The sequence below is a fragment of the Osmerus eperlanus genome, chromosome 9 (genome assembly GCF_963692335.1).
Source record: "Osmerus eperlanus chromosome 9, fOsmEpe2.1, whole genome shotgun sequence".
Lineage (NCBI taxonomy): Eukaryota > Metazoa > Chordata > Actinopteri > Osmeriformes > Osmeridae > Osmerus > Osmerus eperlanus.
The window spans coordinates 9158419-9183685 of NC_085026.1; the positions used below are offsets into that span (position 1 = coordinate 9158419).

General features: G+C 47.3%; 2 protein-coding genes across 2 annotated transcripts in view; both read left to right on the top strand.

Annotated features, from left to right (window-relative positions):
- mgst3b (microsomal glutathione S-transferase 3b) overlaps positions 1–25267 on the top strand; it is a 167322-nt gene that overhangs the window by 17592 nt on the left and 124463 nt on the right. The window lies entirely within an intron of this gene.
- On the top strand, positions 350–17759 carry clic4 (chloride intracellular channel 4). The gene is made up of 6 exons (XM_062469031.1): positions 350–785; positions 11081–11190; positions 13625–13750; positions 13886–13992; positions 15221–15402; positions 15921–17759. Exons 1-6 carry the CDS (start codon positions 720–722, stop codon positions 16083–16085), a joined length of 756 nt encoding a protein of 251 aa, XP_062325015.1. The 5' UTR covers positions 350–719; the 3' UTR covers positions 16086–17759.

The window sequence follows — 25267 nt, forward strand, 5'->3', positions numbered from 1 at the left end:
AACAGCTGACAGTCAAATTTTTCCCTCCCTCAGGGATGTGTAACGAAAATGATAGAACAATGCCCTGCTGTATGACTGCTAATATCAATATGCTATACAAGTCATACAGGATTGAGAACATGTAAGGTCATGACCTACAATGAGACACTGCGAGTTGGACAACCCCACCTGGAAAATCTCTGAAATCAATTTTAGCCAATATTGCAGATCCTAACAGCCCTATTCGGCCGACGGCTGATGAGACTATTCTCATGCTACACAGGGAGCGCTGCAGACATCCTGCTTTCCCATAGAAGACTCCTAACCCTGCCCACATTTTTGTTTGCACTGCGGATGACATCACGGCTTTAAATATTCCCGTTGCTTTTTCTTCCCTCCCTCCTATGCTTACCATCACCACCACACAAGTAATAAAAACCAGATTCAGAGTTCAAGTATGGTTTTGTAACTGTGTCGAGCTTTTGGGACATCGTAAGAAACGATTTACTTTGGTGGATACCTGTGCTAATAGCATTCGTGTAAGCTTTTGTCTATCCGACTTTCTCCCAGCCTTTTAGTGTGTGAATTACAGCGATCTTCCAGCTGGTCACTTGCCTCGAAAAGCGGTTGTACGAATACTCCGCAGAAAGGGTGGGTGAAGAGTAGACTACTCAGAAATAAAGCTTCCCGTCGCGTGTGGTTGAAGACCTCTTTCATCTGGAAAAGTTCAAAAACTTGCAATGTCTCTCTCGGTACCCAATGGAGTGAAGTCTGATGACGAGCCCGTTATCGAGCTCTTTGTGAAGGTAAGACATTAATTATTATAAAGCTGTTGAATTGTCGCAGTTAAAGTTTATTTTCTTTTTCATTAACTAACCAATATGATGTTGCACATATCAAGTAGGGTATATTCATACTAGGCCTATTCCAACACTTAACTTAAACTCATAATTAGTGTTTTCTTCCAATTGCGTGAGACAGTTTGAAGTAGGCAACACTGGAATAGCCACCTATATTTGGTCACATTGCGATCACTGCTGCACCATTTGCTGAAAGGCTATCTACGTCCTATGTGTCGCGTATCCACCCATATGTCTAGATTAGAACATATCTTATGATTTGTAATGGCCTAAGAGCAGATCAACTCCGGCCATGTGGGGGCTGTAGGCTGCACATGACAGTTACAGGATAAGCAGGGCGGACACTGCTTTCCTATTGTGCAAAGGACGCCGTTACAGTTACAATTTTGGGGGTGAAACTTGGCACTATAGACTAGATTTGCAATATGTACAGCATTTTAAAAACATTGTAACATCATGCTAAATTAACTTGATAAACGTTACATTAAGTGCAGGGACGGATAGCCTAGCGGCCATATGTGTAGATTCTCAGGATTTCCGCCCTGGTGAAGGACAATTGGCCTGGGAAGATAAAGACAGCAATTTGTGAAAAGGGATTTAATTTGAGGATATTATACAGTATGTAGTTCAAATACACCTAACACCAAAAAAAACCTTAACATGTGATGGAGCTGCTATTTGCATTACATACAAATCGAATAACATATCTAATGAATCACAATATTCATAGACACAATTCTCCAGTTATGACTACGAGTCTACCAAAATGACTATATTGCAGCCTATTCTAACTTCCAATTTGGCCTTTTTGCAAGCATTTTTAGATAAGAAACCAAGACTGGTCTTTCATTTCCACTAGAATGTCTGCAATCTACAAACATACATATGATGTGATAGTCATCCTCTGCTTGTGATTAGGGAACAGTGTTGCCCTTTCTTCAGCCTGTTGCCAGAATGCTCTGCAGAGCGGGAAAAGAGGAGAAAACAAGAAGGGGGGGAGGACCCCAGGGAAGTGGTAGAGTGGGAGGGGGTTATGTGGGCCTGAATTCAATTAGGAGAAGGGGTTAAAAAACATCAGTCTGCAACCCAACTTTGTGTGGTGTACCATAAAGTCAGTATTTCTCTGGCAATAGTGGTGCCATAGGCTCCACCTTCACTAGCTAGAAACAGGTTTCTACTTTGACACAGCTGTCCTCACCCATTATTTTGTTCTTATTAGGTTTTCTAAAAGACATTTAAGACATACAAAGATGTTATTATTGTAGGAATTCTTCATGCTAATTGCTTGTAACAGATTGTATATCCTGTAAACCTAGATTCGGTTTGGTCTTGTGTCTATTTTTCATACCACCTCCTTGAGATTTCCCATTTGTGTGCTGTTCAAGTCTTCTGGCTTAATGAGCCTATGTATTAGAAATGTATATCCTTTGGTTCTCCTCACACTGGTCAATCCCCATATCCCGTAGAAACGTCCATGTGTGTCGATGAGTGCTAAGCACTGATAATGCTGGCCAGTTTGCCTCTGGCCATGGGGCCACTTTACAGCAGAACAGATGGGGATGTGTAAGAGGCAGCCACCTCAGGGAAGCACCCCTCACCGTGCTAGAGGCGCCGTTGGGTCATCACCAGGCCTTGGCTGGCATCTCCCCACATGCGGCTGACCCCCTCCCCCTACACGCCCCCTGCCTCTGTTTGTGTTTGCTGGATGGGCCCGTGTATATGACCCTCTGTGTATGTGTGCATCCCTGATGGGGTTCCTGTGTGTGTCTGTCCGTATTTGCACATGCAGGATGGCAAACCTGCCCCCCCCCCCCCCCACACTCCATCACACCCAGGTCTCTCTTTACCCTGTTGTAGTGGCTGACACGTCCACATCCATTATTGATACCCTTGGATGTCCATCATTGTTCCCGCCCTCCGCTGCTTTAAATATGGGCTTGGGAGACAATGAGGCAGGCATGCGTGTTGCCATAGGCACGCCGCGCAACGCGACCTCTGGGAACAGCTGATAACACCTTCTGTGTACACAGTCCGTGTTCAGCGGTGCCACAACAGCCGCGGTGTCGCAGTACGTGGAGCCCTCTCGTTATCCCGCCGCAGCCTGGGTTTCCTCTGTCCGTCTTGACAGAGGACGGACCTCCGTTCGGCTGACTCGGCGAGATTGTGCAGAGTTGTGCAGTTATCTTGGTAGCTCGAAACCTACCGACCAATATTTACTGTAAACTTGGCCAGATTGCTATGGCAACGATTTGGATTGTTTTCCTTGCGTTTGTGTAAATGTGGAGATAAGTCTCCCTGTTGAAGCGTTTTATTGCCAGACAGCTAGCTATTGCAGATGTCACCTGTAAAGTCATCTGATGGTGGATTAACCTCCGATCCCCAACGATTTAGCACATTAATCATTGTTTTCCTCACATGATTAGTAGTTGTAGTTTGCCTGTATGCTGTGGAAGTTATGTTTATGAGTTCATTATCTTATCACAGCTTGCCTTGTAAGCATTGGTGAATGGTAGAAGTACAAACACTATCACTTTTGTACTGCAGAGGATGGTGCACCACACCCAGATATGACATTGTGAGATGGCAGATGAAAGCTTCAAATGGATGGACTTAGACCTGGGATTCATAATAAGGGACACTACTTTTCCCTAGAACATACCCTAACCGATAGTTATCCACAATAGCATGTAAACTGCTATCTCTCCCACCTGACATGTCAGCAACTGTGTCGAATAAGGGAAATGATGACTCTTAACATTCCCTTATGCAACCAGTTTATCTCTGGTCTTGTGTTCCAGAGCCATGACACAGGCTGTAAAGACACACCTCTACCTCCACCCAGTGGGACCCAGGCCAATAACCATCTTAAAAGACGTTCCGTCTCGGTTTGTGTACTCTTGGAATGCATTGGTTGAAAACCATGGCAACACAAATCCCCATAATGTCACTAGGGTTTTAAAAAGTACCCCTGCAGGGATGTCCGAGGAGAACATCCTGAAGGTCAAAAACTTCTGGTTCTTTCTTGGGGCTCCTTAATGCAAGGCTGAACGTTCCTGACTGCACTTCTTTAACCCTTGTGTTATCTTCGGGTCATTCTGACCCATCAGTCATTGTGACCCACCTTCGTATTGCGACAGATTTACCGCATACAAAGACAAAGTGAAGCATATTCTTTTAACCGTTGGGCTGTCTCAGACCCCCCACATTGCAAAGGTTAAAAGAAAATTATTTTAATTTGTTTTTGTATTGGGTAAAATCGGGTAAACACAACGATGGTTCGTTATGAACCTTTGGGTCATGTGACCCGAAGGCAGCACGAGGGTTAAAAGTCAGAAGGACTTCAGGACATGATGACGGCTGTTGTAGAAAGATATTCCTGTATAAAAGAGAAGTTGTGTTAGGTTGTTGCGTTTTTCCCTTTGGTCTCAGACTGGTGTGTGTGTTGTATCCTGCATTTGCCTCTTGCATGGATATAATTCATTTTCCATCGAGTGGTATTTGTAGCAATCAAGTTTCCTGTTTTTTTCCATAGGAAAACCAATAAGGCAGTTTATTTCCTTGCAACTGTTGTATTGCTTTTGTAAGCATCGTGAGTTACAGGACAAAGATGAATGGTCTGTTGACTTTGTACTATGCTCTAGCTGTGAGCTGCTAGGAGTACTCTGTGAGACCAGTGCTCTACAATGTGCTATCAGAACAATTGATAGCTTGCCTGAACTGGGGCTCAGCCAAACAGCCTAATTCTAAACCACACCAATAGTTTGGGAGAGTTATTGTTATGAATGCTGTCATGAGTGTGTGAATTGATATGTTTCACGTGGATTCTTGTTCTTCATCGTTTCTTGTTCCTCAAAACAATATGAGTTGGAAAAGAGGTAGGCCACAGGCCAATTTTTGGAAGTCTTACTCTTTTGCGGTTTGCTGTATGAACAACAGCATGGTATGTGCTGATGGCATCCTGTGCAGAGGAAAAGGAAGAGTTTTTTTCTCCTGCCAGCACACTGCTAATTGGTCCTGGTCTGACCCAATCACAGGAAATGAGACTTGCAACAACATGGACATAGCTGGAGAGTGAGACTTTGGAGGACTCTGGGGGTGGGGTGTGTGGGGGCAGGTAGGGTAATCCTATCCATCTCAACACGATCCCCTCTGATTGGGTTTCACGTGCTGCCTCCTTCTTTAAGTGGCCAACGAGTCGAATGTAGGTGTGTTAATGAGCCAAATATTACTTGAACATGGAGGATACTTTAGCAGGATTTCAAACCTGACCCTTCACGCTATCCCTCGATGATGGTGTAGTCAATTCAAATGTAGTCATTTAGACCCTCGTTCAAGGCATTGGTTGCAAGGCTATGATCACAAGGCCTTAGAATTGTTCAACCTGGACTCGCATGTACAAACACCCTGTTGTGAAACCTTTGTCAGGCGCTTTGCATGCTTTCTTCTATGACAGGCGTGCGCCTCACACGCTTGTATGCGTGTGGCCGCCTCAGCTCCCCGACCAGAAACGCTCCAGTGTGGCCAAAGGTGAGGAGCTTGGCCGTCTGTCCCACTGGACCACCTGCTGGCTTGGAAATGAACGATGAGGGGGTTTGTGTTTTCTTGTTCCAGTTTGATGTAAACTAGTAGTTTGACAAACTGTTTGTGTGGCCATGGTTGCCCCGATTGGCTGCCACCATGTCGAGTTTAACGTGTGACATGAAGCCCCAACAGCTGCTGAGAGTTGTCTAGTTTCACCTCCTGGTGCCTCAGACGTTGTGTTCCTCTTTGTCTCCGATCAAGTAGGCCAACGGTAGAATTTCAAAGACGGCCACGTAACGTTACAGAGGCGCTCTGTCAGTGTGTGTGTGTGTGTGTGTGAGGGGAGACGCAGAGGTGGTTAAGAATGTGTGTGTGTGTGTGGGTCTGAGTCATCTGTCTGGGGTCTGTTATTGTGAAAGGAGGTGGGGAGTCACAGCCCGGCTCAAACCTTGTGTTTGTGTTGGAACACGAACAGTCAGAGGGTGGTTAGTGTCTCCTCTTCACGTCTTTGCTGCACATCTGTTGCTGTCCTGGTTGCTTTCTCCTTGGTCTATATACGTGGCCTCAATCATTTCTCCTCTTTTCTTCGAACTTACCAGCTCTCACATGGCTCGAGCTTACGTCCAAGTTCCTACACCCAGCCTACAGCAGAGATGTTAACAGACCCTCCCTCTCTGACAGCACACTGTGTGCTTGTCTGGGAGATGTTTCCACGCTGTGACGCTCCACGAGTCAGAGCCGCACTCGTGTGTGAAGTATTTCCAGTAGGACTCCGCCACTTACGTTCATGTGTCTGACCACAGTTCCAGTCATACGCCCAGCCCAGCTTAGGCCCTCCAAGCATTGGCCCTTCTCAGACCAGCTCTGGATACGTGACCTGGTCCCAAGCCAGAACGAGGCCCAAAAAGCCTCAGCGGAGACCAGCATACTTGGCTCGGAATACTTGACCTTGTACCAGCACAGCCCCAGTTACCCTTCCAGTTGTAGATGTCCAGTCGAAGCCCAGGCCAGTTTTCACTCTGACACAGCCTGCAAGGGAGGGGAGAGGGGTTGTTACCATGACGTTACCGTGACGGCCCTTCCTAAAGAACATTCCTCCCGTGTTGCGGGGCGAGAAAGCAGCACTTGTTTGGAGCCAGCTCCTTATTCGGTAAAAGTGTGGCCCAAACGGACGGAGCCCACCCAAATTAGAACATGGAAGTGTGGGTGTGAGGGGAGGGGAGGGGGCGGTACAACCAGCCATGTTGCTATAATTAGACCTCGAGCACAAGGACCGGTGAACTGTTAGCCGAAACAATTGCCTAGACATGCCACCGTCAGCCCTGATCAGCCAACACCCTGCCAGAGTGAATGGCTGTGGATCAAATGACGAGGACTTGTAAAACCCCTAATGTTCTGACCCGCTTGGCCGTTAAAGAGGCTGGCTCAGAGAAAAAGAGGAAGAGGTGCAGCGGGACAGCTCTGAGTTTAATGGCTGGGATGTGTTCCTGGACCCCATAACATTAACTAGCATAACCAAGGACGACCACCTTTTGTTCCTTGTCAAACCCCATCTCAGCGCTTGCTAGCTGAGAACTGGCTCAGGCCTTAACATTCCTCACGATAACTGTTACACTGGTGGCTATGACCGAAAGTGATATCATGTAGCATGACCTAATCTCTGGTGACATGGCAGTGTGTGTCTCTGGTAGATGAGTAGGACAGTGACTGACTAACTAAGGTCCCATTGTACGCCTGTGAGGCCAGCCTAGACCGCCCTCTCCACCTAAGCATGACTCACCGTGTGAGTGTGCAACAGTGTCTCCTAACAGGAAGTTAGTGTTCATTAGCAGTAGTCAGCTGTTTTGAAGTAGCTTGAAAGCCTGTTATTTAAAAAACGCATTCAAAGGAACATTTTCCATCTGCGTGCAGTGTCTGAAGAATCCATGTGGGATGTATGATGCAACAGCCCGCAACGTATTCATGAGAAGGGGAGCAGAGGCTGGACAGTGTGCTAGATGTTCTTGTGAAGGGTACATGCTTGCTAACAGGGATCTGGCTCCACTTCCATCATGGCTGAATCCCAGATGACAGTTTTGTTTTTCTGAAAGCTGAACAGCAAACCTCAGCTGAACTTATCAGCCCTTATAAGGGGCCGTCATAATTTCTTACCTCAGACACAATTGTATTGGGGTTTTTTTTTCGGTCCAGTGACATGAGCAGGTGGAGCCACGTGACAAAAGAGCAGAGTGCTGTCTGCCTGTGTGTGTTTATGGTTTTATTAGCCTTGTGCCTTGCAGAGACTGCTGAAAGCCCTGGGCTCTTGACAGAGGACTGTGTTTAAGGGCTTGTTGAACCCAGGATGGCTAGGGTTGGTGTCATGTCAGTATGTACTGGAGACCTCAGCCAAGATGGTGGTATTGTAGATCATGTGAACAGCCTTGCTAGTGAACAAACAGGAAAGTGTACAACGGCATGCTCACGGTGTGTTTGGCGTGTGTGTTAACGACAGCTGTGGTGGAGGAGACAGCAGGAAATGCACTGCTCCAAGCATCCTCACTTAAACTAAACAAAGAGGCCTCCATGGCCCGGCTAGCGGGACATTTCTGGAATACTTTCGGCCCCTCCCCCCCCACCCGCCTCTACTGAAGGGGCCCTGGATAGGAGGGAGGGAGAGAGGGAACATTGAGGGAGAGAGGGAAGACGCAGGGAGGGACAGAGAGGGCGAGCGCCAAGCAGACAGCACACTGCTGCAGGAGCTAATAACATGGAGGGAGGGTGGGGCTTGTGTGGCTCTGCTTTTTATCACCAGTCTCTCTTGCTCTCCCTCATCCCCTCTTACACCCACTCTTGTCCATTACCATCCTCTTTACTGGCCCCGGCTTATCTGTTGACACCTCAGAACTCCCCCCCCCCCCCCACCAACCCGTTAATCCTTTTTTGTAACCATTTTCTCCTCTCGCCCCCCCCCCCCCCCCCCCCCCTCTGTTTTCTCTCTCTTAGAGTAGCTGCAGGGAGCGAGCAGTCTGAGAAGCAGCTGAACTTGAGGGCTTGGCTCTGAGTTCTCTCTCTCTCTCAGCTCTCTAATTCTCTCTGTCGCTTGCCCTCTCTCCTTCCCCCCCCCCCTCCCATCTCTGCATCTCTCCCATCTGAGGGCTGTGTCCACCGCAGCCAATGCTGGACAGGATCTGTGCCAGGTCTTTGAGGGCGGAGAGAGTGAAAGAAAGATGGGAGGTTTAGAGTAACCTGACGGAGAATGTCTGTCTCAGAACATGTGAACTGTGACCAGAAGGGCCCGAGAGAATGAGCTCAACAGATTTCCTGCGTTCAAGTTTCAACTTTGTTCCTCTTTGATCCTTTTCATGAAATGTTAGACGGACGCTCTTTTCATATGGATATTTGTGTCTTTCATACGCCATGCAGTCGAATAGAGATGCTTGCTGTTCACGAGTAACTGTGAAGTGATAATCTAGGCTTTCTTCGTCATGTTGACCACACGCATGACATGGGGATATCTCCATGGGAGCAGTGACTGTCTGTCGCAGTCTCATATCCACCTCAGGACTCAAGGTAACCAATGACAATCAGTTCCTCTCCTGGCTTGAGGGCTGGGGGGGGGGATCAAACCAGGAGAGAGCACACACTGAGAACAAACACATCCCTCCCTCCATTCATCCCCCCATCCACCAGGAATGGCAGGCAGGCTGTACACACCAGCAGGGTGCCACTGGAGAGAAGGAGAGAGGGGGGTGGGGGAGGGCGAGAGGGGGGTGGGGGGGTGGGGGAGGGGGGTTCTGGAACAAAGTCTCCTATTCTTCCCAAACATTTTATATTAGGCCAGGCCTGTGCTTGAGAACGAAAGGTCTTGACAGTAAAATGCACATTTGATGTTGGTATTTGGTCTTTTATTTATTTCTATACATGTCCCTGAATGTATTTGCCCTTTGTTTACTGTTGTTTATTGGATTGTGTGTAGCTCAGCTCCACCCATATTAGACCTTTCATGGGGACCAGTTTGCTCGGGCTGGATCTTGTGAGCTTCTCCCTAATCCTGCACACGTTTGTCAGTCCCTACCTCAGAACATGGAGGCGGGCCTTCCCTACCTCAGAACATGGGGACGGGCCTTTTGCTCGGTAATTGGTGTCCATATGCCGCTCAGACTAAAAATGTGCTTGTTTGGAACACTGAGAGGAATTCCTTGGGAGAGGGGGAGAGGAAGAGGGTTGTGGGGGAGATGGGGGAGGAAAAAGCTAACTTTTCAGTGAGGACTTGCAATGGCAAGTATATAGCAATAAACTATGCAGTTGGAATAAATAATTTGCTTCAGTGTGTGACTTTGTGAATGGCTGAATACTGGGGAGTCTGTAGGACTGGGCTGGCCTGGGGTATGACATATTCTTCCATGAAGTCACCATCCCCATCCAAGACTCCATTGGCAGTCATCTAAATCTTTCTTTGGAACAGAATTTGATATTGTTTCTATTGGGGTTAATGTTGGGATTCAGCACCTTAAGAGATCCCAGAGAGCTTATGTGGAAAAACACAAACTAAGTCAGCAAATACGCCTGGTTATTCTGGCCTCACTATTTGCTTGCACATGCAATATCTCTCTCCACATCAATATTGCATTTGCCTAGGCTAATTGCACTACACATAAACATATAAACATTGACATTACATAAGGTAAGACTCAGTCGCTAATATGAGGGGTGTTTCATAGCTCATGGTTGTGTGGCATGGCTGGTCTCTCCCGTAGCCTGGGAATTCGATGCAGGTTTGGAAGTCTACATCCCAGACTGCTCCCACCAGGACCCCCCCCACACACACACACACACACACACCATGATGGATGAAGACTCTGTGTTAACTTGACAAACGCTATACCCTGTATCACCATCATCCCTATCTCTGGTTTTGTGTGAGGGAAGGAAGAATCTGCCCAGTCATGATTTTTAAATGAGGAACCAGAAGCAGCCTTGGTCTCAGCCTGTGTCCAGGGTTCTGTTACACTTGGCCACTGGCTCCCAGGATTAATGGAGGCAGCAGGGGATGTGTGCTGAAGCGTGGATCAAGGGTCAGCTCTAAGTCTTTCTGTGTCTCTCTCATCTTAGCCTCTGAGCATCCGAGAGGTTATGTCTACAAGTCTCTATCTGAGTCTCTCTTCATCCAAGTCTCTCTATCTCTCTCTCTCTGTCTCGGCAAGTCTCTGAGTCTCTCTCTCCAAATTTCTCTCTGTTTGTCTCTCTTGTCTCTCTGTTTCACTGTCTGTTGTCTCTCTGTTTTCTGTCTCTCGTTTCTCTGTCTCTGGTCTTGAGGAACGGGCTGTACTCTGTGAAAGAATCATTGTCTTCTCAAAATAGCTCTGCCCAGAGTGAGTGCAGTCCAAGCCCCTGTGGGCATGAGGTACAACAGAGTGCTGATAACATCCCAGTATCAGGGCCCGCTTCCATGTAAGGCTCAACTGGGGCTCAAAGAGGATCAGCGTGTTCAAGCTATTTTCCGAGGCCCTCAAAGCTGGTCCTCAGCCATCATTGATGCCTAAACCTGAACAGTACCAGCGCCCACCCTGGCATTGTGTGCGGGTGTCGCACCTCTTTAGGACGGTGTGTAAGAATGGAGTCAATGATCAGAACCCAATGGCGTAGTTGTAGTCTTTTATGGTGGTGACCTCCGCACTTTGTAATGTAAATTATCTCTTTCTCCCTCTCTCCCTCTCTCTCTCTCTCTCTCTCTCTCTCAGGCGGGGAGCGATGGTGAAAGCATTGGGAACTGCCCCTTCTCCCAGAGGCTCTTCATGATCCTGTGGCTGAAGGGTGTGGTCTTCAACGTCACCACGGTCGACCTCAAGAGGTGAGGCAGCCACACGCCCACACAGTGTCACACCCACACAGTGTCACGCCCACACAGTGTCACGCCCACACAGTGTCACGCCCACACAGTGTCACGCCCACACAGTGTCACGCCCACACAGCATGTCAACTGTTCTTCCCAAGGGTGTTAAGGCCTCCTCCTTTGCTTTAAAGACGGGAGCAGAGCCGAGGGCAAACTCTCAGTTCCTTTTCTAACCCTAACCTTCCCACTTGTCCCCCTACCCCGTCGACAGCCTCCTTTCCTCTCCGTGTCTGTCCTCCCAGTTATTTCTCCCCCCCTTCAACAGTTACTCCGTTCCTCGCCTCTGAGATCTTGGTCTCCTCAGACTCTCTGCTTCGACCTCCCGTGTGCTCAATGTCCCAGCTGCTTATTTGGTTTTCCCATGACCTCTCCTGGGCCAGAGGAGAGACCGGGAAAAACAAACAGTCTCCAGCCTGGAGGGTTAGGCCTAGAGGGTTAGGCCTAGAGGAGGCCATTTAAGGTTGAGAGCTCCTCGCTTCCTTCCCTGCGATTTTGAGGGGAGAAACATGTTATTTCTCTGGCCCTGAAATCAAAGGCAGAAATCAGGAAAGGGATCGTCATCTCCCGACTTTGCTCCTCCTACTCCGTTTAGTTTCGGAATGCGGTTTAAACACAGCTCCCCACCAGTCCTCCAACCCCTGCCAGCTCCCGACTGCCATTATGTCTGTTTAAGCGTCATCTAAATACTTCCTGATTTTCTTTTTTTTTCCACTTCCCAGGCCAAGGCTTGGCCCGTGTGGGATTTTCATTTCCAGGCAGGGTCAAAGGGATCCTACTTTCATCATATCTCAGCTAGTCAGACTTGAGATGGAGCAGGCTGACGAGGCGGCTGACGAGGCGGCTGAGGACGGTAGTTCGTCCGTGTGCTCTCTCTCTCTCCCTCACCACGCACCTCCTCCCCTGAGGACGTACTGTAACTCAGAACTACTGATGGGGTAACGAGCTGGAACCTCTCGTACTCTCTCTGCTCCAAGTGGGGTGTGTGTGTTCGTGCACACGTACTTTGTGCATCATGACTGAGTGTGCGATTACACACTTATCCGAGGATGTGCAACACACACACACACCCGAGGATGTGCAGCCCACACACCCGAGGATGTGCAACACACACACACACCCGAGGATGTGCAACACACACACACACCCGGGGATGTGCAACACACACACACACACCAAGCTTCCCAGAGGTCCAGTAAAAGGCAGTGAAGGATATCAGCCCACTTACCACCAGTGTCCGTTTCTCCTGCTCGCTCCTCAAATACCGTCTTTGTTCAGCTGTGGTGACCTCATAGGCTACTGCTGTGCGTTAAAAGGACTGATGGGCCCTTGTACTGTAGGCTGCACTTATTTCCATGGAGTACAGACTGTGATCTTCAGTCAACAGAGAGACACAGGAGTAATGGCACAACAGAGGGATTGTTCTATATTAAGGGTTTTCATATTGTTGGTTGGAATTCGAGAACTGCACTTTCCATGCCACCAATACAGTTTGTCCTTGTTGAATCACAAAGCAGAATTTGGTGAGGGAGAACTGTTGAGTGTCCCCATTCGAGGGAACTTTTTAATCAAAAAAACGTTGGGCTGTTGTTTCAACGATGAAAGCTATTTTAGATAAAAGCTATCCCGTGGGTATGCTTTTTTTCCTCGCCTCCCTCCCACTCCTTCAGGAACGAGTGTGCTTCCTGTGCTCGTGCCAACAGATGAAGTCATTTCCTGTTTTGGTGCCCCTAGTCCCTACCATGTTGTATGTTGTATGTTATCACTCCCAGTGGTGCCATGGCCTTCACGGGAGACAGTGGAGACAGAGTAACTGGTCCCTCCACTCTGCTGTACTGGCTCATCTCCCCAACCAAAGAGAATTAACACCAGTGTTTTGGTCTCCTTGATGTTGTGATCTTTACGAAGACTCTAATCTTCATGAAGACTGTTGTGTTTTGGGATTGACCTAAGTTGCTGTTGATAATGAGTCAGACATGACTCAGTGTATTGTGTTCCCCCTTCTATCACACACTTGTGTGTATGTGTGGGCACATCATATCTCTTCTTTCGGAGACATCTGGAACACTGCATGCTGGCTCTGAGAGCTGTGGGCCGACAGAGTAATGCAGACACACATGCGCACACAACGCATGCGTCTGGAGCCGTTTCAGCTGTCTGTATGTATGTTGAGGGGAAGAGATGAACCAGGCAGGAACAGGATACTGCAGAGTTCTCCAGCCCTCTCCACCACCAGTGTACTAAAAAAAGAAGTCAACCCATACAACGTCCAACATTCAACATAAGTCATGAATGAAATGATGGCTATGGACTTTTATTTTGAAAGGACTGAAGGCCCCATTCAGTTTGTGTTGGTAGGAAGATGACTGAAGCCTCCTCTCTCGTCTGTCCCCAGGAAGCCAGCAGACCTGCAGAATCTGGCCCCGGGCACACACCCTCCTTTCATCACCTACAATGGGGAGGTCAAGACGGACGTCAACAAGATCGAGGAGTTTCTCGAGGACATCCTCAGCCCGCCTAAGTGAGCACCCCGCCCATATAAGGACACGCCTCACTGCCCGCCTCAACCTCCCCTTAAGCACTGTGAGTCTGTTTGTGTGGATGTATCATTAGTGTGTGTGTGTGTGTGTGTGTGTGTGTGTGTGTGTGTGTGTAGGTTCACCAAGCTTGGAGCCAGGCACCCGGAGTCTAACACTGCTGGGATGGACATCTTTGCCAAGTTTTCAGCCTTCATCAAGAACTCTAAGCCAGATGCCAACGAGGGTGAGCTTCTTCTCCAGTCAAGCATACTAACGTACTGACGACACACACACACGTGTGCAGTGTACACACAGGTTTGTTGTTATGGAGGACCAATACCTTTTGTGTCAAGCGTTCTGCTGTTGCTAGGTGACAACGGGAGCCTAGGTGGTAGCCCTGAGGCAATTGGTGGGTTGGCTTGACACAGAAACACAGGGCTGTTGTTCTCCTGGGTGGCCTCTGTCTGTCACCAGGCCCATTCCTACTATCCTCCCCCTGCCTCTCTGTCTCCCTGCCTCTCTGGCTCCCTGCCTCTGAAACCCTGCCTCTATCCCCATGTCACCTGCCTGGGCTTTCTAGTAAACAAACTCCCTGAAACCAGAAGATAATGTTGGAATAGAGAAAAGAGTAGCTGGATGGAAGCCCAAAGTCTGATGCCCGTCCCCTAAAGGGATGGGTTTAACAACCCTCATAATGCCTTTCACAGGATAAACAGTCATATCCCATCTTGCAGATAAGATGAGGCAGGGCAGATATGTAAAGCGTCCTCGGTTGATACACCCTACACACAACAGCAAATCACCAACCTGGCTAGAAGTAGTAAGCCTCACATTATAGTGATCTCTGTATGGCATGTCGATTGTGTTAAACTAGAACTGCAAATTGGTATTGAGGTGTATGAAGTGTCTGTGGGTGTTTCGGTTTTATGGCTCCTCTGCTCCCTGGTGAAATATTGACCCAGTGTGACAGTATTGTCACTGAATACCTCATGGGTCTGTGTCAATATACTTCTCTACGAGTCTCATGACAGAATGATAAGCCTGCCTGAACATAGAGTACCATTCTGATGGCTTTGTTGGGTGTCCATATATCCTCATAACAAAGTATGTCTTTAAAAGTCCTAGGAATGAGTAACAAAATGTGTCTGAAATGTGGGTTGGCAAAGTTGTCTCTAGATCTTTTTTACGTTTGGTCACAGAATGAAACGCTTCCCTCGTGTGGCACGCAGCAGTACAGCTGGTTGAAGGGGTTTTATTACGAGGTCCCGCCTTTTATTCTGTGCCTCGCTGCGTTTGGTCTCATCTCAAATGTGCTTCACACAAGCACTCCTAAAAAAGGAAGTTTGTAAACCCGCAGTGGCACTTCACAAAAGCTTTTTTTAAAGTTAAGGAAATTGCACATTAAGATGCATATTGTCTACAGTCAATTTAGTGGATATTTCTGAACACCCTCTCCTATGTTGTGTGTGTAGGTTTGGAGCGAGGCCTGTTGAAGACTCTCCAGAAGCTCGACGAGTACCTGCGCTCCCCGCTGCCTGACGAGATCGACCACAACAGCATCGAGGACATCAAGGTGTCTTCCCGCAAGTTCCTGGACGGGGAGGAGATGACGTTGGCGGACTGCAACCTGCTGCCCAAGCTGCACATCGTCAAGGTCAGCAACAACTGCCATTTCAACAAAACGCACCCTTTCTAAACGGAGGCGGAGCTAGACTCTCACCACAGAGGGGGTGGAGCATTCTCGATAGGCCCTTCTGATAAGGTCAATTATAAAATTCAATATTGTAAACTGCACATAGGCCTACACATGGTCACATCAGGTTTACATCAGTAAACAACGCTTTGATTCATTAACATGTAGATACAATTCACTGCATCTTTACAGAAAATAAAGTATCCACTTTATATTGTCTTGCTTTAGAAGACAAAAGAGAGTCAGTTGTCTAGCCAACAAGTTAGCTGAGTGACAAGGATGCGATTCTTACCTACCTTATTCGGTCCCGTTTCTTTAGTGTGAATCTAACTTGTTTTTTCTGACCTGTCACCAATGAGGCACAATTTCCCCTTTTTTGGGGGGGCTTACTATGAGATTTGTTTCTAAATGAATGTGTTGATGTACATTAGTCAATAGTTGACTAATGACTAATGTCACTGTCTCTCCTCTGTCTCCAGGTGGTGGCCAAGAAGTACAGAGGCTTCGACATCCCCAAGGACATGACGGCCATCTGGAAGTACCTGAACAATGCCTACACGCGCGAGGAGTTCACCAACACCTGCCCCAGCGACAAGGAGATTGAGATCGCCTACGCAGATGTGGCAAAGAGGCTGGTCAAATAAGTCCCTATCTCACTGCTACCCCGCCCCCCCCCCCCCCCCCCCCCTCCTGACCCCCTACCCCCTCCTCCCACACAGAACCAGGACTGGTCCATTCAGACACGACACGAGAAAGAAAACTATGGACTCCTTTCCTTCTCTTCATGTAGAGCAAAAGCTTTTTTTTTTCTCTCCCGGTTTTTATGAAGATTTATGAAGAAGCAACTTAATGAAGGTCGCTGATGATCCATTTGTTAACTGCTTTTTTTCTTGGTGTGTTTATGGCGATGCGTCAGGGAAGCACTCGCCTGGTGAGCCACTGACACGGCCGCCAGACACCAGAGTACTTATCAGTGTTGTGAGTGGCCGTTAACAGACTCCTAATTAAGTGACCTTCAATTTGACCTGTTTGGATACATATTTATGGCCACAAGCTGTTTTGTAGTTTGTTTTTTGTCTGTTTAATATTGTCTCACTTGTTCTAGGCTTGCTACGAAGGTTCTTCTTTTCCCTTGGCAGAAGAAGTGGCTCATACAGTGTTGAAAGCTTCAGTGTTCTTGGCTATCATCTCTGAAAAAAGGTTAATTCAAGTAGAAGTGTAGGCCAAACCCCGAGAGGCAGACATTTGGCAAGGTAATGTTATACTTTCCTGTTGCTTTGCTCTAGAAAATCGGAATAACAAAGATGGAAGGCAGGGGATTGTTGAAGCCCTAAATCCGAAATCCTGTCTATGATGAAACATCGTAGCAAACATGCGCCAGCTCAACTGAGTGAGCTTTAAGAACCAGACTTGATGCATGTTTTCAACTCAGGAAATGCAATGCAACCTGAGAGCCGTTCAATATTGGAGTATATGTAGCTAAGAAAACCATTTAAACTGATATGGAAGGTCCTGTTTTCCTACATTACCTCTCATACTGTTTCCTCATAGACACTGATGCGATTGAAAAGTCTCCACATTACCAGAAAAGATTCTGGTAGACTTTTCTTTCTCCCATAAAGCATAAATAAAGGTCGTCTTAGCTTAGCTCACCTTGTTCTGGTAGCAGTGTTAGCTTCTATTACGCCGCACTGACCAAAAAGGGCACATTATTCTGGTTTCACTGTGGATAGGATGACTTTTCCTGCTATTTAAGAATGGAGTCATAACCACAAACCTTCTTTCTGCCGTAGCAGACGGAAAGACACCGATGTGCATCAAGAAAGGTGAAACTAAAGATATTTATGAGAAAACAAAATAAAGTGGAGATATCAAATAGAATTTCGATTTCTTTCAGTATGTGGAAAGATTTCAACGGTAGCAAATATACACTTATCGTAGTTCCAAAAGTGCTTTAGCGGGGGTTAAGCAAAAAGCATGCATGTTTTGCCCCAGATAGGCCATCTTTTTCCAACATTTGTTTTGAAACAAATTTGATAAAAAGGAATTGTAAATATTTTGTTTTGATTGTTCAAAGTTCAACGTGTAAATTTTATACATCCATTGGTTTGATTTGATGGGGAAGACGGGCCTTTTCTAACCTGCTCGGGGTTTCATTCTTGAAGAGCATCTCTGGCCTTGACTAGTTTTCTCTTTGCTCAGATGGTTTTCAAATATTAGCATATCTATGTCAATATACAACAAAATAATAAAGATCCTGGCTGTGTCATGTTTTTATATATATAATATTGACAGCTGAAATAAAGCTCCTCCGGGCACTCTGACTCTCTGAATTCTTGTGATACATATGTCTTCACGTCAGATCGTTTTGTAATTGATGGGGAACAGAAAAGGGGTTTGTTTGCAGTGTGACAACGCCCTGGAATTTTCACCATAGAGGAATGCCCCCCCCCACACACACACACACACACACACACACACACACCACCCAAACGTCCTCATATTCAGCCTGATGAGGTTTGCTAGCCTGTTCCTAGTTCACTTCTGTTCCCCTGCAAAAACAAGCCTGCTCTCCTGGCTGATCATTCCCAATGCTTCACACGTGGGTGGTGAACAGCTTTGGGTGCCCTCCAGATCATTAAAGTATCGCCTTTCACTCCCAAACATTCTCCTCTCTCAGTGAAATAACATGGCTGCATATCTTCTCCTCGTTACTCTGAGAGGAAATCCACTCAGACGTAAACAGGTGCGTGTGTGTGTGTGTAGGATAAAGAAAACAATGCTGGCTATCGTTCAGACCACACACTCATTACAGACCAGGCGAGTGTATTAGTGTAATTGGGTAATGAGGGTGAAACCAGGAAAGGTTGTGTGTCTGACATGCAGTTTGCAGTCCTGCACAGCAACATACCAGGGGCGCTGCACAGAACTGACCAGCAGAGGGAGCCTTTCAGCATGGTCTGTCTGTGCTAGACAACAGTTTGAGGATGTGGGTAGCCTTGCTACAAGGACTACATGGGACTCCAAAGCACATTGCATTATCCATTTATTTACAGTGTTTACATTGATAGATTAGTAAATTGATGATTATACATTCAGACTGTTTGAATATTGTGTCTCACTTATTTTAACCTTTTCGAATTCAATACAATAACCATTACAATTATCTACATTTCACAAGAACACCCCTATACTTACCTATATAATGAATGTTTTCTCGGCATGAGAACTTAATGTAAGTTGCCTATTTCATTTCACCTGTGTTGGCATGGGCATAAACTGAGGATAGCCTTATTAATGTGCTTGGCATGAGCCCTTATCCTGGGCAGTGCCAGTTCAGCTAGCACGTTTTACAACACCCATTTATACAGCTGGATAAATATTTATTCTATTAAAGTACCTTGCTCAAAGGTACATAGTGATTTCCCAAATGGGCTTTAAACTTAGACCCCTTAAGTCGTGTGGGAACTTTTAACCTTACGTAAGCTCTGGATAGTGATTGGCCACCATGTGTTCATGATCCATATCAATTTGATACATTTTTGTTGATAAACATGATTGAGACATATATTCGTCAAACATTGAACATATAAATGCACATAACTATTAGTCTCACAAAAATATCGAGGTTGTATAAACAGAGTTGAGTTAGGACAAGTTGAGATTGAGTAGCCTTGTTTGCTTCATAAAGTCATAATTTGGATTTCTAAACACAGGCCAAAAGTAAGATCTTTGGAAAGACCCATGTAATTCATCTATTAGGCCGTAACTTTGCATGAACACACGGTGAAGGGGAGCATTACATTGAGTTAAAGAAAGACGGAAGTTAAATGAACTTTTATGGGTAAATATTATTTTCACTGTCGGCCTAGCTGCCAAGAGCTGTTCACAGTTTAGTTTATTTGTTCCACAGCCTACGATACAAAGCAGTCTTCATAATTCACTATATATGGTGGGCAAGTTTGCCCCACTGAAAAAAAACAGTAACCTGCGCCTCACACGCACCAACTCACCCGAGACCCCGGACGGCGGACGCTTCTGGCAAAACGGTAAGCGGTGCATTGTTGTTCTTGGAAAGCGACGGGGTTGAAACATTTTAAGCTGACTACAGAACTGTAAATCTCACAGTCTCCTAATGCTTTCCATTAAGTTTATCTGCGCCTTACATCTTCAGAAGCATTGGCCTTTATTCACAAAGTATGTTGGCATCCGACACGTCCCCTACAAAAAACCTAGCGTTTGCGACTCAGAGAAAGCGCCTGGGGTTTGACATGTCGATCCTCCAGTCCAACAAAGTATGTTTTTCTTGCTAGCTTTATGAAAGTCATAAGAACCATGAATAGCTCTCTTATCTGTAGTGTAGGACGCTTTTGGCTGCTGGTCTGGTATAATCAATTTAGCGGCCTACTTTCCTGAACAGAACACTGAAGCACTGTCATAGAAACCACTGAGGAAATGTCAATATTCCTCATTAGAGCCTTCACGTACAATCACCAAATAGACCTACCTCATCTGGATGGTATTATAGTAAAACTGTTTGACCTGTATACATATATTTACAGTAGCCTATGTGCAGTCTATTTAGTAGGCAAACTGGTTTTCAGTCTTTTGACAGTGAGTGAGGTTTCCTTTTGTAGAACAACACTGCAAATGAGTTGACTTTTGAGCCCATCAGGAGGTTACACTAGTAAAGGGTACTATGCACACATGTTTACCAGTCACACACTCTGTGGCACTGGAGCGTTCACCCCTCCGCCAGCCCTACGAGCCCTCAGTGAAAACCAGACTCCTCAGTCCTATTCACAGGAGCAGCGGAGCGTTTGCAACAAGCCACGGTGGGTTTGTGTTTGTTTTAGCTCTCATTAAGATGTGGCACAGTTGGATTGGTCTCTGGGGCTTGAGGGGGTATTGTGGTAGGGAGATAGGGGAGTGTGGTGGCCCCCTCAGGCTGCCCAGTGATCTGGAATCACCCCCCTAGACCCACCACCACCAAGCTCTACCCCCACCACCTCTTTACTCACAAACTGTGGCAGGGCTGTGGTGACTGCGGCTCCTGGGGAGCAGGGAGGGAGGCCTACTGACTGGGGAAGGGAGTCAGCCAGGGCAAGCAGTGTTGTACGGCAGCACAGCCACTAGAGGGCGCTCTGTCACTGAGAGCAGAGGAGAAAGTGATTTCCAGCCGCCAGGGAGTATTCCACTAGGAAATCATACGGTGTTCTTATCTCCTTTATATGGTCAGCACTTAGGCAGGAAGTGTGTGTGTGTGAACAACAGAGAATGGAAAAGAAAATGAAAAGCTTGAATATAAACATACATTTATGGTGAATCAACGATTCAGTTTAGCACAGTCTCAAAGTTTTCATCCACACTGCTTGAATGTTAACAAATAGAATATCTTCAAACTAAAAAAGTGTTTTCCAACAGTTTCTGTGACATACCTTACACATGACTGTCTTCTTTTAATACTGTACGTCTGTGGAGCCATTTGTCTGGCTTGTTTTCTCTCTTTTTTTCTGCTAGAGTACAATAGAAGTCTGTTTTATTTTGTCTGTGACGAAAAACTATTAGACATAAAAGACTTTCTCTGTCAGCACCCTCCCCCTCCCACTCTCAGCCCCTACACTCACTAGAAGATTTACCTTGCAATTTATGTGTGGTGTTAGTGTGTCAAAGCCTTTGGGGCATATCTGTCTGGTATGTGGCAAATTATTGTGTGTGTGTGCACATGGCTGTTTGCGCGTGTGGTGTTTGTGTGTATTCATTTACCCCACTAGACAGTCATGTTGTTCTTTGGAAAAATAATCCGGAAATACATGTCTGTAGGGCCAACTGATAATTCTGAGTGTGTGTGTGTGTGCACTCTTTCATACTCGTGTGTCTTTGTACTAAAGTGAACTAGCAGGTTCCCCTTCCAGACCCATGGCACATATCGAGGGGGAACAGAGGTCTTTGAAGTTCTGGGTCTGCCATCCATCTCCAACTCGCTGGCTTTCATTTCACGCCAGCTACTGCAGAGGCCAGGGTCTATTAAAGACAAACACACGGCTCGGCCCCTCCCTAACAGCGCCTCGACGTCTCCATGGTGAAACAGCAACCGCGGTGCTACCACACGCCACTGTCTCCGGGAGACGACATCAACCAAGGAGAAGAGGAGGGGTTGGATGGGGAGAGGAAGTGGCGTGTCGTGTAAGGGCGGAATGACTGTAAAGATTGAGAACATCCATCCCCTGTACAGTTCAATAGAGCAGCAGTATTGTTCAGCCATCTCAGTGATAGAGGAGCAGGGCTCCAGAGCTTAACCACAGCGAGCCTGTGATGTTCTAAAAAGAGAACCTGTGATCTTTTCTCTGAGGGCAGGTGCTCCTCCTCCCACCGGCTTCTCTGTTCTCTGATCTCAACCGAGGTGTCTCCTTTACTCGCCAGTAGCCATAATGGACGCCTTCGCGTTCGGAATTAACACTGAAGCGGAAAGAGCACCAGGAGGAGGAAACTCTCATCGATTAGCGTCTGCTGTCTCTCCCCATATAGCCAACGTACAGGACCTGTGTGTGTCTGAGACAAGGGCCCTCTGGCCTAATGGCTTTTAGACCTCCATTAGCCCTGAGCACATGGTTTAAGTAAGTAACAGACTGGCCCTGTCGGAATGCTTTAAGCATTAATAAGACGCTGTGTTACTCTTTACAGTATTACCTCAGGATGTCAGCTCTCCAGGAATTAGCCAGCTCCCAAAGACCAGGCCTTCCACAAAGCTCTGGATTAGCTTCTGTCTTTGTTCCCAGGGAGCTGCCACGGCTGTGGCCGGGCTCAGCGCGTCTACTGGGTAATCTCCTTGGACGTGTCGCAGTAAATGTTCTGCAACTCCTCCAAGAGGAAGAGTAGGAGGGCTGAACAATGGTGCGGTTCAGTTCCGTTTACGACGAGGGCGGTGAGGGCTCGCTGCAGAGAAAGAGTCTCATCTGGAACTTGGGGGTCTTTAGTGCATTGTTGGGTTGATGTTATATGATACCAGAACCCCGAACAGAACCGCAGGGCTGGCCGGGCTTGAAAGGCAAGAGGCAGGGTGGTTTTTTGAGGAGTCAGGTCGTTTTTTTTGTTGTCTGGTTCTGCTTGCAGGGGCCAGAAAGAAAAGGAGGACATCTTGTTTTTATAAAAGTTGTTTATTAGGAGTGAGGTCCCTCTCGGTTGAGGCACTAGGCACTGTGGCCCACGCTGTTTCAAATCACCGCAGTTACTGGGTAAATCTGGCTTTGATGGTATGTGCAGCCAATAGGTTCAGGGCAGACACACACACGACACCTACACCACTGTCCTAATGTGACTATATGGAGGCCCTTCCTTCATGGTCAGTCAGTCAGTGTCGAGTGAAGGTGTGTGTGGAGCCAGCCTTCCAGATCTCCTGTTAGCTGGACATTGTGTGATGTCTCCCAGTTTTATCCTCAGAGCTTTCTCTCAGTCAGGCCTGCTATCCCTCAGCTCTGCTTGTCCCGTGTGACTGTATTTTTCCACAGAGACCTCTGTCGCTTGCCGGGAAAGTGTGTGTGTGTGTGCGTGCCCAAATTAATACTTGTTTGTGTGTGTGGACGTTTGCGCGTGTGTGTGTGCCTGCCCCAATGCATGTGCGCGGGTTTGGCTGTGTGGGCGCTTGTGTGTGTGTGTGCACTGCTGTTTGCGTGTCTTTTTTGGAAAATGTCCTGTGTTCTCTCCGTCCCAGCGCTCAGGAGACCCATTGAGCTACGGAAGCCTCTCGGGTCCATTTCTCCTGTAGCTGGACCACACGCTCCATGCCCCAGCGACAAGTTGGACATGATTCTGTTTTTTTCCAGAGATCATAAAAAGTAGAGCCTCCACTCCTCCGTTCTGCTCTATCCATCCCATAATAAATGGCTCCACTGGCCTTGGCCCCGGCCCTCTCCACAATGGTCCTCCCTGGGTTGCTGCTGGTTACAGTAAAAAATCAACACCTCCTCTACCCCAGACCGAGAATGCTTCAACGTGTGGATCCTGTTTCCCCCACACGCTCCACGGTGTCTGCTCACTCATCAGGAAGGAGGCATGTGTGTGTGTGTGTCTCTCTCTCTCTCTCTCTCTCTCTCTCTCTCTCTCTCTCTCTCTCTCTCTCTCTCTCTCTCTCTCTCTCTCTCTCTCTCTCTCTCTCTCTCTGTGTGTGCATGCAGGAGCCTGTGTGCCGAGCTCTGTGTGAGGCCTGGCGAGGGCAGCCTCTGAGGACAGCCTCTGAGGGCTGCACTGACAGAGGCTGAGCAGACTGCAGCTTCAGCTCCTCTGACTAGCTGACTGAGGGACGTGTGTATGTCGACAGCATGTGTTTACAGCTCCCCACAAAGCCAAACATAGTACATGCAGTGCTACACTGCAGCAGCCAGTCCACCATTCACCCAGCTTTATGATGGAGTTCCTGTCTCCCATGAAACAGCAGCCACTCCACCTGTGCCCCGCCCTCCATGTCTTTTCAAGTTGCCCAACTTCCTTCCCCTTCCACTCCCCCCCCCACCCACTCCACAAAATCTACAGGTACCATCGCCCCACCCTCCTGGTGCTCCTGGTTCGCCTCAGCCCATTTACCATTCTGACTGCTGATTGGGTAACAGGCCCCCAGTCTGACAGCAATAGGAAACAATAGCAGGCCCGAACAATGAGCTGGCTGATGATCACTAGATCCCCCTGCTCAACCTCGCCCAGACGCTACGTCTTATTTCCTGTTTGATTACTCATGCCTGCCCGCCTCACGAGCTGAAACTCATACTACTCTCTCAGACTGTCTGTCCATGAGAGAACTGACGAAGAATAGACTTTTTGTCAGTGGCTGGTTTTGATTTAGGAGGACTGGAAGGCTTTTGTGATAATGTCGCAAGACATGGGCTTAGAGGGTGTGATTTGTGTGTGTGTGTGTGTGTGTATCGGATAAGTAGGTACAGAGCACTCTTCAGTCAGTCTCGCTGACACAAATTTGGCCAGACATGTTACTAGAAAAGTGTATGCATGTACCCATGTTTGTGGGGGAGTAGCTTGCTGTGTGAATTTATTTCAGTTTTCAGTGATGGGCTTCCAGGGTTTGCCCATAAACAGCTTTTAAACAGGGGAATGGTAGCCCTGGCATGGAGGCCCAGACTGCTCTGCCACCCAAGCATGACGATCGCCTGCAGTAGGCCGAGTCTCTGCCCCCTCACCCCCCTCACCCCCCTGCCACCAGGCCGGAGGTAGGAAATCAAACCAATTAAGGTTGTATTTAAAGAAAATTGGAGCGCGCCCTGAAAAGTGTATTTTTTTCTCCCCAAAAACCACAAAATACAGAACTCCAGGCCACTCCTTGGCAAAATATGGAATGGACTGTGGAATGGCTCTTTTTTAGGGGAGTGCAGAGATGGATTCAGATGTGATACTTAGTAATGTAGATGCATCGTTCAAGCCTTTTTATATCTCTCAAATAAATAGTTTATTGTTCAAAAGCATTATGGGTTATGAAATTTTTTTGACAACTGGTTAAACTTGACTAGATGCCTGCTGATCATGGTTTTATACTCAGGTCCTGGTCCAGGTCCTGCGAGCCTGTGTCCTGCTGTGAGGTTTGGCTCAGTGTTCAGCAGAGCCAGACAAGCAGCAGCACCTCATAATGTGTGTGTGTGTGTGTGTGTGTGGGTTAGCCAACACACTGGGGCCAAGTCTTCTCATGGTCTGCTGTGTAAGCCCATGGTAAGACAGAGGGCCTCTGAAAGCCCAGACACCTGTGTGTGTGTGTGTGTGTGTGTGTGTGTGTGGATGGTAATTTAGCACTTTGAGAGAGTGACTTGTTGGCCTGAGAGTTTCATTT